Here is a 17,167-nt window from a genome sequence, read left to right as displayed (position 1 = left end):
CCTGTCACCCAGCTGTCAGAAACTCAAGTGTCACTACGCTCTGTCAATATATTCCCGCTAAAAATCCCGCTCTATCTGTCTCCGTCTCTGTAGTAATTTAATAAAACAAGTACCTATTGAGTCTTTTCAAGTATTTTTACTTATTTAATCCTTCAAAAACTAATTTTAAATGAACGTTTAGTGAGTAGGTATGTATTAGCGATAGGTTACCTATAAAAAATAGGCCGTACCTGTATTTTATGAAAGTACTAGCTGACCCAGCAAACGTTGTATTGCCGATATTAAAATCGCGATACAAAAGTAACTGTTGATCGTAGATGGGTGAAACCCTTATGTTATGGGTGACCACCCTTAACATTTAGGGGGATGAAAAATAGATGTTGTCCGATTCTCAGACCTACCCAATATGCACTCAAAATTTCATGAGTATCGGTCAAACCGTTTCGATTCAATGTTTAACACCATGACACGAGAATTTTATATTAGAGATAATTAATTTTCTGATGTACATTGCACCTATATGATTTTAGGGTTCCGTAGCCAAATGGCAAAAAACGTAACCCTTATAGATTCTTCATCTCCGTCTGTCCGTCCGTTTGTCACAGCTCCATTTTTCTGAAACTAATAACTATAACGGTATTTCAACAGTGAAACTTGGTAAGTAGATGTATTCTGTGAACCACATTTTGATTTTCACACAAAAATAGAAAAACGAACAATAAATTTTGAGGGATCCCCATACTTACAACTGAAACTAAAAAAAAATTTTCAACAATCCCATACGTGTGGGTTTACCATACTATGGACAGGATAGGTCAAAAATGATATTTAGGTTTCTAATTTAATTTTTTCTAAACTGAATAGTTTGCACGAGAGATTCTTCCAAAATGGTAAAATGTATCCACTGTAACTTCTAAAATAAGAGAACGTTTAAAAAAATATATGATTTACATTACCATGCAAACTTCCAACGAATATTGGTTTGAACGTGATATAGTTCAATAAAATAACTTAATTAAAAAAATACACTATTATTAAAATATCGATCAAAGTTACAACGAACTACAAGAATTTTTATACATATTATGTTACTTGATGCTACGGAACCCTTCATGGGCAAATCCGACTGGCACTTGGCCGCTTTTATTAAATAAATTGTACGCCATTTTCAAGGCAATTATGCAAACAATTTTCAGTCGCAACGTTTGGGTTGTCAGGTGTAAACAAGTGTTATAATATAATTATAATTTCCTTTAAAATGACGTAAAGTAAACCTCCTGCTTATTTTTTTTAGTCTGCCAAAAAATACATTTCATTACAAATAAAATAAAAAGTACCAACAAGAACGTAAAAACATGGGCCATTAAAAATACCTTATGAACTAAATACCTAAGAGCCTGTCCAGATGAAGCGTTTTACGCGCGAGTTCACTCGCGCGTTTTGATTTGTATTGCGTCCAGATGCGGCGTATCACGCGCGTTCTCGCGCGCATGTGTTGGAGACGGATTTGAGCAGTTATAAACATGGACTCGGATACAGCGGTTGTGTTGTGGCTTGCATACCGTCGATGGAGACGTCGTAAACAAAGAGAAAGTCGACGATTTAACGTACATCCCATTCTACGTGATAGAATGACGCATAGTATGTTTATAACTTTATACCCAAAACTCAGAGAACATAGTGAAAAGTTTTTCAACTACTTTCGGATGTCAATAGCATCGTTTGATAATTTACTAGAAATTATCAAAGAAGATTTGTCTCCATGTCAAAATTATATGGTACGGGATACTGTTTCTGCAGAAGAAAAACTCGTGATTACTTTGAGGTAATATTTTTTATTGCTTTAGTAATACCTTAAGTAATTAATTCAGATTCATTGGAATCTTGTGTAGATGCCGGTGAAGGGTGTTTGTAGCTAGACGTCGTTGGTGGTCGTGACGCAGTGCAATAACCTCGATTGTAAGTCGAAAAGGTTTCAGGTGGAAACGAAGATGTTGAAGGGTCTGTTGTGGTATATCCTGTTTCTCCAAAATAATCTCTCTGTCCACGTTGTGTCATTCCTGTTTGGTAATGATATTGTGTCGAAGGTTGGTAGTCGGAACGAGCTGCTGCAGGTCTAAGACACAGAGCTTGTTGAGCTTGAAGTACTTTCATTAATTCAATTTTTGTTTGAAGTCTGTTTTCCTCTGGTACTTTAAGAAGCTCTTTGTGTAAGGACAAACAAAATAGTTTGTCATCATCTGACTCTATTTGGTTTGTTGCCTGTGGCTGATTCCCAGATGCTAAATTTGTTTTTATGATTGAGAGGAATTCTTCGTCAGCCGCATTTAGTTTTTTCTTCTTTTTTGCCTGACTACGTGGAGGTCTCATCACATCTTCCCCATCGCCAGAAAACTCCTGTTCTTCAGTTGCAACACACGCGGTGTTGATGTTGCTCTCAGTTATTTTATTCCGTGTCGATCTTTCGAGAAACATCAAACGTTCAAAATAAATATATTTGGCTTTGCCGGAGGCTCCTGATCCAGACGGTGTGGTTTTCTTCTTCTTCATTTCTCTCACAAAGCCATCACGCAACCCTTTCCACTTCTTCTGCAATAAAGTACCTGTAAATAATAAAAAGATCGAAATAAAATAATAATAATTATTTTACTTTCTTTTCAGATATTTGGCCACAGGATGTTATTTTGCGGATCTGCATTATGCCTACAGATTAGGAAAGTCTACAGTTATCGAAATAGTACAGAAAACCTGTTACATCATGTGGAACAAACTGCTAAACATAGTAATGAGACAACCAACGAAAGCTAAATGGAAAGAAATTTCGAAACAATTTCAAAAATACACAAATTTTCCAAACTGCATCGGTGCCATTGACGGCAAGCATATCCGTATTATAAAACCTAACGATTCTGGGTCTCTTTACTATAACTATAAGAGTTATTTTTCAACTGTTTTGTTGGCCGTATGTGATGCAAATTATTGTTTTATTGCAGTGGACATAGGCGCATATGGAAAAAGTAATGACTCCACAATTTTTAAAGACTCTATTTTATATAAAAAACTTGTCGAGAAAACTTTAGATATTCCAGATCCAAAGCCAATATCGCAAACAGATGCAACCCCCTTACCTCATGTCATAGTAGGAGATGAGGCGTTTAGTCTGTCTGAAAATATAATGCGCCCTTACTGCGGTAGATCTCTAACAACCAAAAAAAAAATTTTCAACTATCGCTTATCCAGGGCCCGGCGTTACATTGAATGTTGCTTTGGCATCTTGGTAAATAAATGGAGAATATTTCATAGACCGTTGAATGTGGATATAGAATTTGCAATAAACATAATTAAGGCTTGTTGTGTTCTCCATAACTACGTAAGGTTAAGGGATGGCTATAGGTATGATCACACTCTCTACGAAACATCTCTGAATAATTTGAACAATGAGGCAGTGAGGCCTAATGCGAGATCATTGAATATAAGAGATAGATTTGCTGATTATTTTGTAAACGAAGACAAACTCCCTTGGCAAGATAAAATGATATAGTTTAACAATGTAAAATCTATGCAAATAATAATATTATTTAATAAAGTATTATTTACTTACCTAAAGTTTTTTTTTTCTCTTCGGAATCACCAACTTCACAAAAAATTTCCACTATTTCTTCCCAGTTCCTACGTTTAATGGTTCTATTAGAATAATCTGATGATTCCATGTCCCATAGAGCTACCCTTTTCTCAATTTCGTCGATAAAAAGTTCCGTGTCAAAGTTATCACGCTACATTTTGAACCAAATACGTCCACTCGCCACGGACACGCGCGTAGTACTGGACGCAGCACAGGCCCCCGAGTACCTCGACTCGCGCGGCGCTCGCGCATGGGACGCGCGAGTCGAGAGTCCCGCTCATTGCACGCGTTTTACGCGCGAGTGAGGAAACGCGCGTAGGCATCTGGACGGGATGTACGTAGCTCTAGTACCTCGGTTACGCGCGAGTGTCAACGCGCGAGTGAACTCGCGCGTAAAACGCTTCATCTGGACAGGCTATAAGAGACTGGTGGGCAAACCAGCTGTGACTTTATATTGTTTCATTCATTTCATTATAGAAATTTAATAATCGCCTTGTTAATACGTAAAAAGAAATTGTAAAAAATATTAATAATTTCTTCTCAACGAACACAGATTATGAACTAAATATGTGAATGTATACTCTGATTTTACGAAATAGAACAAAATTGTACTTTGTAAAACTATAACAGCTGCAAATGCTATATCGAAAAATTTACATAATCATCAATTTAGATTCACTAAAGACTTATCAACAATGAACGTACATAGGTAAAAGGCATTGAACATATCGTAGACTAGGTATAGTCGCGGGATGCATTGAACATTTTTTGTGTTCTGTGAGTAGCATTTGACTGCGTGCACTACATAAGTATAGATAAAAAGCTCTAGTGGGCTCACACATTGCTTAGCAAATTCATTTAATTCTGCTGCATACATTTAAAAAGACTAGAGAGTACATTATGTTGCTACGCTATCAGAGGCGTGCATATCATATAGGCAATTAGGCAGTGTCTATCTCGTTATCAACCTAAATAAATATAGTGTTAAAGTTAATTTAGTTTAATTTAATTCCGTTTATAACCAAACTTCTATTGAACACCCACTCATAAAAAAATTCCTTACGCTAGATGCTAAGTAGATGGAACAGAGAAAAGAAGAAAAAAACCTACAGTAAGCAATATCCAGATTTCATATTCCAAAGCTCTACGACTAGTTAGATATACAGTGCTTACCTTGCTAGGAAACTAATGCATGCCCCTATACGCTATACACCCATAGCACAGGCTATGCCTAGTTTGAGTCTGGTTATCGGAGAAGCTTATAAATTGTGCATATTTTCAAGGAATCCAAGTAAAACAAAGCTACCTAAACTTAAATATTTACTAATGGAAAAATATTTACAACCGGTAATGATACTTAATTTAAACTTTAAGAAATTTAGCAACCATTCGACTCGTCAGATGGCATTGGCTCCATTTTCACAAAGTGAGTTACTTCAGGGTCCATTGATACTTCTACGTGATTATTTAAATGAATCTCTGTTTGTTCGTCTAGGGATTGTTGCATGTGATGATTAAAATGATGTGCTTCTGTGGAAGGTTGTATTTGATGCTTTAACTCAATCTCAGTCACTACCTGACACACTTTAAGTCTAACTTCAGCTTGCAGGTTCGGTGGGAACTTATCTACAACATCTGCCATTGATTCGAAGAATTTTTGCGTGGGTGTTTTTATCTCGTTTACTTTGCTGAGCATCTTTTCAAACAGTATTGACCTTTGAGCATCTCTTTTCGCCAAAATTTTTGCAATCGGCTCAAGCGGGTTCCTTGTTGTAGCACGCCTTTTTTGGGTAGAGGACTCTGCGGAATTTGGCGGATCATTTTGAGGGATTTTCTCGACAGTTAGTTCATCAAATTGATCATCACTCTGTTCTTCATCTGTGCTTTGTTCTTCGCTCTGTTGCCCATCATTAGTACAAGGTGTGTCACGTTTTTCAACAGGGTCTGATATAAATGACAGTAAATTCATGTACTCCCAGTTTGAACACAACGGATCCGCTTTCTTCTTTTTATTGTATTGGTCACGGAGGCTCTTCCATCTCTTTTTGCAATCTGAAACTAAAAATATTGATCTGAATTATTTGTAAATGTTAAAATACTATCATGCTATTATATTATATTGAGCTATAATTTTTTTATTTATTTAGCTTCACCAGTGGTAATTAAATTTTACAGTTATAATTATGCTAATTTACAAGGGTCTTGTCTTGTCAAACTTTCGTAAAAATCAATCTAGCCGTTTCCGAAATTAACCGGAATAAACTGACAGTCATGCATAAATACTACACATATATACAATTTCCTCTTAGATTATTGATAGACCTCCCCGCGCGCAATACCGTTCTAACTGCCTAAATGTGAGTTAAGTGTGTGTCCAGTTGCTCGCTGTTACCCGATTAATTCAAAGTCGAAGTTTAATTAAACTTTATTCAATATACATTTTTCTTTTAAATTACTGAATATCACATATGTTCGGAAAAAGTAGATCTCGTGAGAAGAACATACAAGAAACTCAACGATTTTCAATGAATAGAGTATTTTACAATTGCTGTAATATAAAAAAAATAGTTTGTAAGGTGCTGCATCCAATATATGAATCGTGTTTAAATAATATAAAGTATTTTATGAAAAGTAGTAAAGAATAAACTGTGTAAATATAAATTATTGTATATTGGATGCATTAACATTTAGAGCTTATATTAATTGCCCGTGTGCTTCTTGAGGATGCTTCGTAACCGTCATAATTAGTAGTTAATCGCATCCAAAAAATACAATGATTTATTTACTATAACATATCGACTTGGTACCACAAGCAGTCATCGTTCCCTTCGCACATATTTGAGAAGACGACACGGCAAACGACGCGACGCCGCCGCAAGCAATGGCTATGAGCATGACGGGCCGTGTAATAGCATACCTACGCATTATAAATACAAAATTTATTTTCGAAAATACGCTATTTTAAAGTTACTGTTTAAATAATGCTTAGGTATAATATATAGTATAATAGTGTTTAAGTAGTGTCGGGATAGTGGTGAAGCTTCTTTACCAGTAGCTGAAATGGTGTCTTCGACAACTGAAAGTGATGTGGTTGGATCTGCAGTTACCATACTGTTGTTAGAATTGAAAACAGGAACTGAAGTGTTAGGATCCGCAGTTACTGTACTGTCGTTTGAAATATTGACCGACAGCGATGACAAAAACAAAGCGTTTTGTGGTACGGCTCCATTGCACAATCTTTTCAAACCGCATTTTGTTATGTAAAAGTCGTTCTTATTGAAGTGATCTGAACATATTACACTGCGTTTTCCTGGTTTCCAACAACTTTCTTGTCGACTGAATTGTACTATAGCAGTCCATTGGTCAGAAATAACAGGATCACCAGGAAATCTGTGTACCAAGCAAAATAGGGTAATGATAATGAATGCTGCTTAATACTTATAAATATACAAGTAAATCTCTTTTTAAATCCTTGTCTTATTACAATGAACGACGGCGAACGAAGTGCAGATGAAGGTATACCTACCATCTCTTTAGCTCAGCTACTCTCACACATACTTTTTTTCTTTCATTCCAGAGCTTTCTATCGCTGTCATTCGTTGTAAAAGGACTCAGCCTTACATTTTACATCTCAAGCACTAGTCTGAATTTAGTAACATTGTCTACAAAAGTACTTTGACACTACCAAAAGAACATTTTATTGAATATAGGGTGTTTTTCTATATTATTAAAAAAACGGCACTGTTGGGGTTATAAAAGTCAATCTGTAGGCAACGCCACGAGCAGTAGTATAATGAAATGTTTTCAACTTTTAATAATAAAGAAATATACATCATTAAAACAAGAATATACTATATTCACACGACACAATCTATATAGTCCCTAACTACCTGGGATAGCATGGATACCTACAGCACAATCGGGCAGGCATACTACTCAATCTTAAAAGGATTGGTCTCCGCTGCGTTCCGAATAAGATACCGTACTACCTAAGAACAATAGGTATTTTATTTTGGCAACTTTATATTGTAGTGTATTGGCTATATCTAAATATTGCGTGACATCTTGACACTCAATTGGCATCTTTCAATTTTTATTATTTAAAGGTTCGTGTTATTTTACAGTGAAATTAATAAAATACAAAATATTTACTGATGATATGTGATCCCAGTGTATTTCTTATAGTATTATTTTTACAAAGTATTACTACGCAACCCAGCATTCTAGTTTCAATTAGCAAAGTTGACACAACATGTGGCACGTCAACGTCACTGTTCTCGAACAGTCTCGAGTCTCGACTCGAGAGGCTCGAGTACGCCCACTTGGGCATAGTACTAGTTGCCGCAATTTGCGACTACGCCTGCTATATCTAGTTGGAGCGCAGCGGGGACAAATCCTTAACCTAAATACTCACTATACTTTTTTTGTAAAACTTAGAATATTATAATACAGGGAAATACCCAGAATCGAACCCACGATCATATTAGATTTTCGAAGTTGTCAAATACACTACTATCCGCTACACCATGCAACTTAGCAATAATAATGTTACGTAAAATAATCGCAATCATGGGGATCTTTACAATTGCATGTACGCGGCAACACTGAATGGCGTCGTACATAATATTCTCAGTTACTATTTTATTTTTACAATACTTACTGGTGATATGTGATCCCAGAGTCTTTCTTATTTCTTGTAGTATTATTTTTACAAAGTTTTACTACGCAACCCGGCATTTTAATTTATATTTTGATCCAACTTTATAATAACACACAACACGTCCACCATACACGTTGCTTGCAACGAGACTAGCTTGGGTACTCCGATTACGGCGTAGAATTTTTTAGCGCAGTTACCTACTACGCCGGCGCCCGGCGGTTTCTAGTCGGAGAGCGCCCGAGACCTATCAATAATCTGAGGGTTCTATAAATACTTGTAAACTTCATTATGTAGGTACCTAGAATGCATTTAGGTAAACGCTGTTTTGATAGCGAATAAGTTTTGGCTAAAATACTATTCTTGTATTAGTCTTAAGAAATAGGCTTTTTAAATATTTTTCTTTTAAGCATGTGTCTTTTGCAGGCTGAGGCTGGAGTTAAAACCGACAGAGGAGTCAGATCACATATAGTTATAGCTATGGTGACAATAGCAAGTAGAATCACTTAATGGCTTTATTTTTATTTTTAGGGTTAATAAACTAAGAAAATTACAAATTTAATTTTTTTATTTGAAAAAACAATAGTCATTTCCCATGTAACATTGAACACCAATCAGAACAAATAAAGTCATGTCTATGTAAATAGCTAAGTGGTCAGTCTGCATTACCATAAGAAAGACATACATATTATATAGCTGTTGAACAATCATCAATGTGTGTATTAAAATTTCATCCTGGATGTGCTCAAAAGGATGAGACATATCTATAAAGTTTCTGGAAATGATTTTGTTTATTGTAACTTGGTAGGTAAATAAAATGTTGAAATAGTGGTTGTACTTATATTTATTAACTTAATAATATAGAATATGATAGGTAAATTATTCTAACTTACATTTTTTCTTAGTGAGATCTAGATAAGAGGCATTATGATTACTTGATAAATTTTATTTAATAAGAGAATCTTTCAGTTATTTAACCATAGGCAATAACAATAATAGCACCATCCACTATTTTGGCGTAGAGGAAGCCAAATGAATTTACAGGTTAACTGATGTCAAGTGATGATGTCATCAACATTCTTTATCATAACCAGAGGAATCACATAAGTGTTGCTGGCATTTTAGAAGTGTACATGCTTTCCCCCGGGAAACACTGTACAAGATGTCCCCCACTCAATATGGAATCTTAGACTGGCAATTTGCTGGGTTCACCTGTTGCATGCTTAACAGCAACAGTAACACTCAGTTGAAATACTAATTGAACTGAGGAAGGGCAATTATTCAAGCACAGACTTATGTTAATATTCTTCATCATGTTTGGATCGTCTAGCATCCATCACAAACATACCTTGTTGGTTGATACATGATATTATATGCTCATAAACCAAATGGTAAAAAGGCATTTGTAAATAATTGTATATTTTAATATTTGTTGAGTTCTACAATAAAAGGATATATTATTACACTTTAGGTAGGTATATTTGAAAATATTCTTTGTAGATATTACATTGCAGCCATAGAAAGTAATCAGCAAGGTCTGTATATATTAACCTACTTTTGAAGATATATTTATCATGTACATATTTATAAATTTTTAATGTCAAGATTTTTATCATAATGTCTACAATTAGTTCACTTGTCTGATATCAATTCCATTTGCAGAGATATTGTTGATATTATGATGCTATATGTGGTTAGTGTACATAATATGATATGGCACTAAGTCTCTGATAACTCTGTAATGTATCAAGATTTTTTTAGGAGGATGTGGATGTTGATTGCTAATAAGAAAAGCAACTTGTGACTTTAAATGGCAAATTGATGGCTTTGCTTCTGAAAATATGTGTCATATGCACTTGTGTAAGTTTGCCCGCAGACTTAAGGGATTGTTCATGTATATTATTTACTATGTTTGTAGATAAAACTGAAAAAGAAAACTAAAATGAATTAATCATACTAATAAATCATAAATCAAATTACTTTACACTTTTAGCTTTATGATGGAAAATGGTCATTAACAATAATTATTAGTACCTGGACTTTCAGATGAATTGTCTAATAAATGTTTAGTACTTTCTTTTTGAGAGTCTCTTTGACATTCTTCAATTAATATTTTTCTTTGTTTCTTGAGAATATTTGGTCGTTTTATAGGTATGGATGTTTCTATTTTACTATCTGATAGGCATTCAAATTTTGTAGGTATACATCCCGGTTTCATCCGGACCTGTGACACTGTACCCATCAAATGATATTCCAAATAATTGTCCATATCAACTGGTAACTAAAATATAAATAAACTACTCAAAATAAACAGTAAATATTACGTATTCAAATCCTATGAAAATCAATATCTTTAATATTATACAAGATCCGCACACACGTCACACAATTATTTATTTATTATCATGAATAGAATCTATGAAACGAGACTTACGTCAAAATGATCTTCACAGAAATAAATTGAAGAATTTAAACATAAAGATTCAGGATCTCGCCGTGCAAGATTTAGCCACCTATATCGCATTGTTTTGTTGCGTGGAACGTAAACAAATAACTTGTTAGGAGTTTTCTTCGATGTATTACGACACTGAGGAACCACACATGACTTATACACTTTAGAGTTCATTTTCAACACGAAAATTACTTCGTAATATATCAAAATTATTGCATTAGCATCTAATATTTACCTACTAAGACTATGATTTTAAAAATATAAAGTATGATTATTGATTACATACTGTTGTCAATAATTATACTCAATACTGAATAATAATTATGTCAATACTACATTCATAGAAGTGACGTCACGTCACGAGCAGGCGCCATGGTAGCTTTAAGTGATTCTGTGCCGTGACACAGGTAAGCGTTTTAGCGCGAATTTTCAAATAAAATTATGTTTTTGGTATAGTAAGTTCTGTTATATATAACAGAACTTTTATTTTGTACAGAAATAGGATTTTTTGGAAATAAACAATATATTCGAACATAAAAGAATTGTTTTACAAAATCAGTCATTGATAGAGAAACGGAAACTTACCCGAAATAGCAATACTTGCACTAATATCTTCCCAGCTTTTATGTTTTAAAATATTATTCTTAAAGTTCTCATCGCCGACATCATATATAATTCTATGTTCTTTGACTAGTTCTATAAGTAATTCATCCTGCGCCCTCGTAAATCGTACCATGTTTATTGTTAAAAAAATGCGACGTGCTTGCGCTAGAATAGTAAGAACTGACTGAAAACGTAGCGTGAGGCGTCCGTGTACGCGGCGTCAAGCGTGTGAAAGAGACCACTATCGTGCATACATTTCCATACTTTCTGCTTTGGTCAATGTCGAACTTGGTCGATCACAGTTTGGGTGGTTTACTTAAACCGTTCCGCGATAGATGTATTTAGTTTTGTTGAACACAAGAAAAATTCTTAAACTGAAGATGAACGCCACATAACCTAGGTGATTTCCGTGCCCGTCTACTAGTATACTTTACTTATTTTTTTTTACATACATATAAAGTAACAACCGTGAGTTTGACAACCTATGACGTTTAAACAATTAGTCTCACAATGACTAAAAAGCAAAACTCTTCCTACGGATCTATCAGACAGAGTTTTCTTTCAGTTGTGTTGGACCACACTTTAAAAGGTTGGAGTGTGGTATTACAGGTAAGTTTCCGTTTAAATTAACAAAATTATGTAACTAGCTTGACGTTCATAATAATTTTATTAAATAATAACATTACAATAGCTAAAAAAAAGTTCAGTCTAGATAAAGAGTCTAGTTCTAGAGTTGTTTATCATCAATGTTTGAACCACACTTATTAAAAATAATAGTATCTACTAGGACATCAAAAATTAAAGGCACTTACAATAAGCAAATGGGTTAAAGATACTTCTGCTTATTTTCAAATTGAGTAAGTATAGTAACTATCAGCAGTTTCAAGCTGTACCTACTGTACTACCTCACGAACGCTGCCTTCGCGATGAGAGATATAATAATATGACTGTTTTGTATAATATATGCATGTGGCAACATTGGTAAAGCAATTACTATGGTCACTGAATAAATTATAAAAAAAACTTATAGGTTATACTTACTTGTGACTTACAAATGAAACTATAGAAAACTTTTTGTTAGCTCTCATTTAGAATGCAGCTTGAAAACAGCTGATTGGTAACTGCACACAATTGAATTGTGAAATTATGGAATATGGATACCACAAATAAATATAGTTCCTACTTAAACTGTTTTAGATGGAAAGCTATATCCAGATCGTAATTATGAATGATGACTTGCCGTAAAAATCATTACCTTTTTGAATGTCTTTATATGTAGTGCTTTATTTATCAAGTTTATTATTAAACTGACTTTTAGTATAGGTACTAATGAGCTTATGAGATCCTGGTTGAAAATAGTAGATTTTAAAACGAGTGCACAAAACGAACCATTTAACCGAGACTTTTAGCAGCCCGATCCGAAGGCGAGGGCTGATAGTAATGTCGAGGATTAAATGGTTTTGTGGACGAGTTATGAACTCTGCTTTTCATTTTGATTGCTAGGAAATACAACAGTAGTATATCATGGACATTTTTAACAATTTTAGCAAATTTGAAGAAATTAATAAACGCACGAAAAAACAAGACCTGTTTCCCGCGGCTTTTTTTTAAATCTTATGACATTGATATTAGGCTTGGGCTCCAGACCTATACAGCCTACTGTTAAATTAATTTTATAATATATATATCTTTTTAATTAATTAAATAACCTACCGTATTTTAATTAAAATTTTAATAAATTTTATGTCTTAAAAACACACGAGGCAAATAAATTAAAGTAAATATTATATTAATTTTATATTGTTTGGCTGTATGGCTCATTTTCTTTCATAGATACATTTATGAGTAGATACGATAATGCAGCTGTGCACAAAAATCGAGTTTGTGCGACCTATATCGTGCACAAATAAGCAATTTCAGAGCATGAGAAGTGAAAAATATTTTTTTATCATTTCAACATTGCAAGCGAAGCCTCGGGTTGGTAACTAATAATATAAAAAAAATATTCAATCACTTTTCTGTACCGAGGGAGAGGTATCATGTTTCCTACCGAAACGGAGACGATGTTACGGACATAAACATTTTTTGGTTGTTTAGTATACACGCATCCTCACATATCCATAAATATGTTTAATTTCTATTTTTACCGTGAAAGTCAAAGTATAAACAACTTCTCATTCATAACACTTATGAATATCTTAATTATATTACCATCGAACTAATAAATTAAACATACCTATTTCAGTATTTTTTTGCATAAATGAGAAGAAATGACAAGGATAACTCTTTAAAATAATAAATTAGTATACCATATATTATGTTATTGCAGTCCTCTGAATTTACATACACTTTTAGCTGCATCGAAACAAGCATGCAGTTTGAATGAAGCACTCTCGAGTGTGTCCAAAACAAACAAAAGCCGACACACCACATTCCACGCCCCGTGTTGGCTCACACCTGTGGGATTAACCACCCACAGACTAAGCACTTGATTACAGACAAACAGAGTATTTGTTTAACAAACATACAGAGACAAACCAGAAGTAATTCGCCCGCTGTAACTGTTTCCTTCTTTGCTGTAGACTGCAGATGTTTGTTTAACTAATCGTCCATTTACTTGTAGAAACAAGGAGATAGGTATTTAACGCAGGACGAAGTACATATTATTATACCTACTTATATAGTTATTAACTAAGTACTGTCTCAACATTTTCTTGATAATGTAATGTATGTAAATAGGTACATCAGTGAATTATATGGCAGGTGTACTTAACAGTAGGTACCCTTAGATTAATTATTATCATCATCATCCTTTCAGCTGGAAAACGTCTACTGCTGGACAAAGGCCTCCCCCAAGAATCGCCATGACCATCGGTACTGCGCTGCCGTCATCCAACCAATTCTGGAATTTATCATTATTCATCCAACTTCTTCTGTTAGATGTTTTTGTCCTTTATAAAATTCGCAACATACACTAGATATTAATACGATATAACTTGTTTTTAATCTAAATTACAGATGCAATTCAAACTCCACGCCAAAATAAAAAAAACCGTTGTGCCAATCTAACAAAAACAAAAAGTAATTGAATTTGGAATCCTAAAATATCATCCCTTCCCGATACATTTTGACTGAATGTAATGGAATTCGATCAAGAGGTTTGAATCAAAACCAAATAGGAAACATTTTTCTTGGTCTATAAATTATTTTTTATAAATTATTATTTTAATTAGGGAGGGAGATTATTATATATTCTTTATTCCAAAGTGGTGATTTCTTGAGAAATGGTAATTTAGATGGCGAATTAATTATAAAGGTTCCAAGAATAACATGAAGATCATGGTATATTATGAACACCAGTACTAATCTGGCGGAGACTCATTTAGTTTTTTAGAGAAAACAAAGCACAGAAACAGTGTTGTATGAGGCAAAGTTGACATTGAACTTATATCAGACTAAGAAATGTTTCATAAAATGGAGTTAGTTTTAAGGCACTGTTTTCTAAACTATTACTAGGGTAAATATATTTAATATTGTATCTTTCTCTGTAAACCGGCGGCCTTATGATTTTTACAATAATTATAAACAACAACAATTTTTTTAGCGTTATTTTCATACGAAATCGTATCTTATTTCACTGAGTATGAGTCGTTAATTGAAGGCATAGTTTAACGTATTTCAGACGCTCAGTTAACATCTGTTCTAAGGCCTTGGCGGTTTTTCGAAAGAGTCTACACATTAGCGGCGCGAAAGCCCATGAAAGCCGTTGACTGCGAGTGTGGATGGCTTCGCGACGTTTCCCGATTATTGTCGGTTGTTTGTTCTGCGACAAAGGATTTGCGAATCGTTCTCGGCGTTGTAAATTGTAGCATATTGTATGTAGAGTGCTTTATGTTTCGTGGATTATATATCGTGGCCGCGATTGCGTGTGTAAGATAAGTGCCAAGTCAGCCATCGTCACTACACTAGAGAAATGCGCTGGCAGCTCGCCCCTTTCATACTCTCCTCCATCTTCATACACCACATTAAACACCACGCGAACCCATATTAAAGTACTTGGAGTGCGAGTAAGTAGAACATCTTCACTATTAATGTTGATTCACGCAGGTTTAGCGCGAGACGCGTGACACACACCCATACTTACTTATTTGATTTTTTTTTATGATAATAAGGGACGAGACGAGCAGGACGTTCAGCTGATGGTAATTGATACGCCATGCCCATTACAATGCAGTGCCGCTCAGGATTCTCAAAAAACACAAAAATTCTGAGCGGCACTACAATTGCGCTCGTCACCTTGAGACATAAGATGTTAAGCCTCATTTTCCCCAGTAATTACACTCGTTACGGCGCCCTTCAGACCGAAACACAGTAATGCTTACACATTACTGCTTCACGGCAGAAATAGGCGCCGTTGTGGTACCCATAATCTAGCCGGCTTCCTGTGCAAAGGAGCCTCCCACTGGTTTACAATGAATCAATGGGTAAACTGGAACAAAATAAATTTATTATTAAATTACTATAATTTTATGATTCAGAAGAGCGACCCCGAATGCTTTGTAGTACTCACGTTGTAATTTCCGGCTAACGTTCTCTGCCCCCACCACACCGCGTCTTCCCACTTGTATCACCTATTTATCGCAAAGATGTTCTACTAATATATATTTACATACTTCACCTATATGCGCGCGGGTGAGGTCTCATTTATGCTGTTTGCCAAACAAACTTCAATGTGATTTGACGTTTCAATTGACTTGAATAGAGCTTTAGAATGTATTTATACATACCTTCCGTCAATTCTTTAGACGCGCTTCCACTAAATGAGGCAGAGGTGCTAACAATATCTGAAGCCTGTCCACTGTTACTAATATTATTATTTTTGAAGTTTTTTTGATATTCTATGTTATTTGTATTATATACTCGTTCAGATATAGTACTTTTAGGATCATTTAGTTCAGTACGGGAAACAAATTCTTCGACTTCAGTTTTACAGAGATCAAGTGAATCGTTTATTGAATTTTGGCTATCAAATTTATGTTGATGACTTATTAGGTTTTCAGTCTTATCTTTTCCGGCCTGCAACAAATATATGAATAATTGCTGCAACTGCACACTAGTAGGTTTCAGGCAAATTAATATAGAACTATGTTATTTTCAAATACTTTTTAATATAAATATTTTTTTAATTTCTATGGTGGCCATTTGACTTGATTTTTGTGTTTGTAGCGACAATAGTACCTAATAAGCCTTTTGTAAAAAGCCTTAACTATTGCGATTTATGCATAATAATAAGAAATAGAAATAAAAATAGAAAGAGGCGTAAGACAAGGAGACCCTCTTTCACCGAAATTGTTCATAGCAGTATTGGAGAATGTCTTTAAACAATTGGACTGGAAGGCCAACGGCATATGGATTGGCAATAAGTACCTAAGTCACTTAAGATTTGCAGATGACATAGCACTCTTTGGTAACTCGGCTTCAGAACTCGAGCAAATGATGCAAGCTTTGAATAATGCTAGCAAAAAAGTTGGCCTACATATGAACACCAGTAAAACGAAAATCTTAACGAATTACCATCATAAGCCTATAGAAATAGACTCAAATCAGATATAATTTGTAGAAAATTATGTATATCTTGGGAAGCAAATATCTTTTAACTCTAATAGTAACGAAGAAGAAGTAGAAAGAAGGATCAAAAACTCTTGGAACAAGTTCTGGTCACATAAAGAAATATTAAAAGGATCCTTCAGCTTAGACTTAAAAAAGGTAGTAATGGATACATGTATCTTACCATGCCTCACATACGCAAGCCAAACATGGGTGCACACAAAGA

At 34.6% G+C, this 17,167-nt stretch overlaps 2 protein-coding genes across 9 annotated transcripts in view; one reads left to right on the top strand and one right to left on the bottom strand.

The window, feature by feature from the left end:
- The first annotated feature begins 1,523 nt into the window (after positions 1-1,523).
- LOC126975323 (uncharacterized) lies at positions 1,524-3,600 on the top strand. Its single transcript, XM_050823163.1, has 2 exons — positions 1,524-1,825; positions 2,662-3,600. Exons 1-2 carry the CDS (start codon positions 1,524-1,526, stop codon positions 3,539-3,541), a joined length of 1,182 nt encoding a protein of 393 aa, XP_050679120.1. The 3' UTR covers positions 3,542-3,600.
- Positions 3,601-4,929: 1,329 nt separating this feature from the next.
- Positions 4,930-17,167, bottom strand: part of LOC126975317 (transcription factor Adf-1-like) — a 39,170-nt gene continuing 26,932 nt past the window's right edge. Inside the window, exons 1-5 of one of the 8 annotated variants that reach the window (XM_050823153.1) lie at positions 11,317-11,908; positions 10,314-10,560; positions 8,965-10,203; positions 6,672-7,012; positions 4,930-5,680 (exon numbers count right to left, since the gene is read on the bottom strand). In XM_050823153.1, coding sequence (XP_050679110.1) covers positions 5,001-5,680; positions 6,672-7,012; positions 8,965-9,041 — 1,098 coding nt within the window. In that variant the 5' untranslated portion in view covers positions 9,042-10,203; positions 10,314-10,560; positions 11,317-11,908 and the 3' untranslated portion in view covers positions 4,930-5,000. Of the gene's footprint in view, positions 5,681-6,671; positions 7,013-8,282; positions 8,941-8,964; positions 10,204-10,313; positions 10,561-10,713; positions 11,012-11,316; positions 11,909-16,121; positions 16,411-17,167 lie in introns of those variants that run through there. The other 7 variants (XM_050823152.1, XR_007731690.1, XM_050823155.1 and 4 more) reach the window with 7 other exon arrangements.

Source organism: Leptidea sinapis, chromosome 35 (assembly GCF_905404315.1).
Source record: "Leptidea sinapis chromosome 35, ilLepSina1.1, whole genome shotgun sequence".
NCBI classification, from domain to species: Eukaryota; Metazoa; Arthropoda; class Insecta; order Lepidoptera; family Pieridae; genus Leptidea; species Leptidea sinapis.
This window is presented reverse-complemented; position numbering and strand designations above follow the sequence as displayed.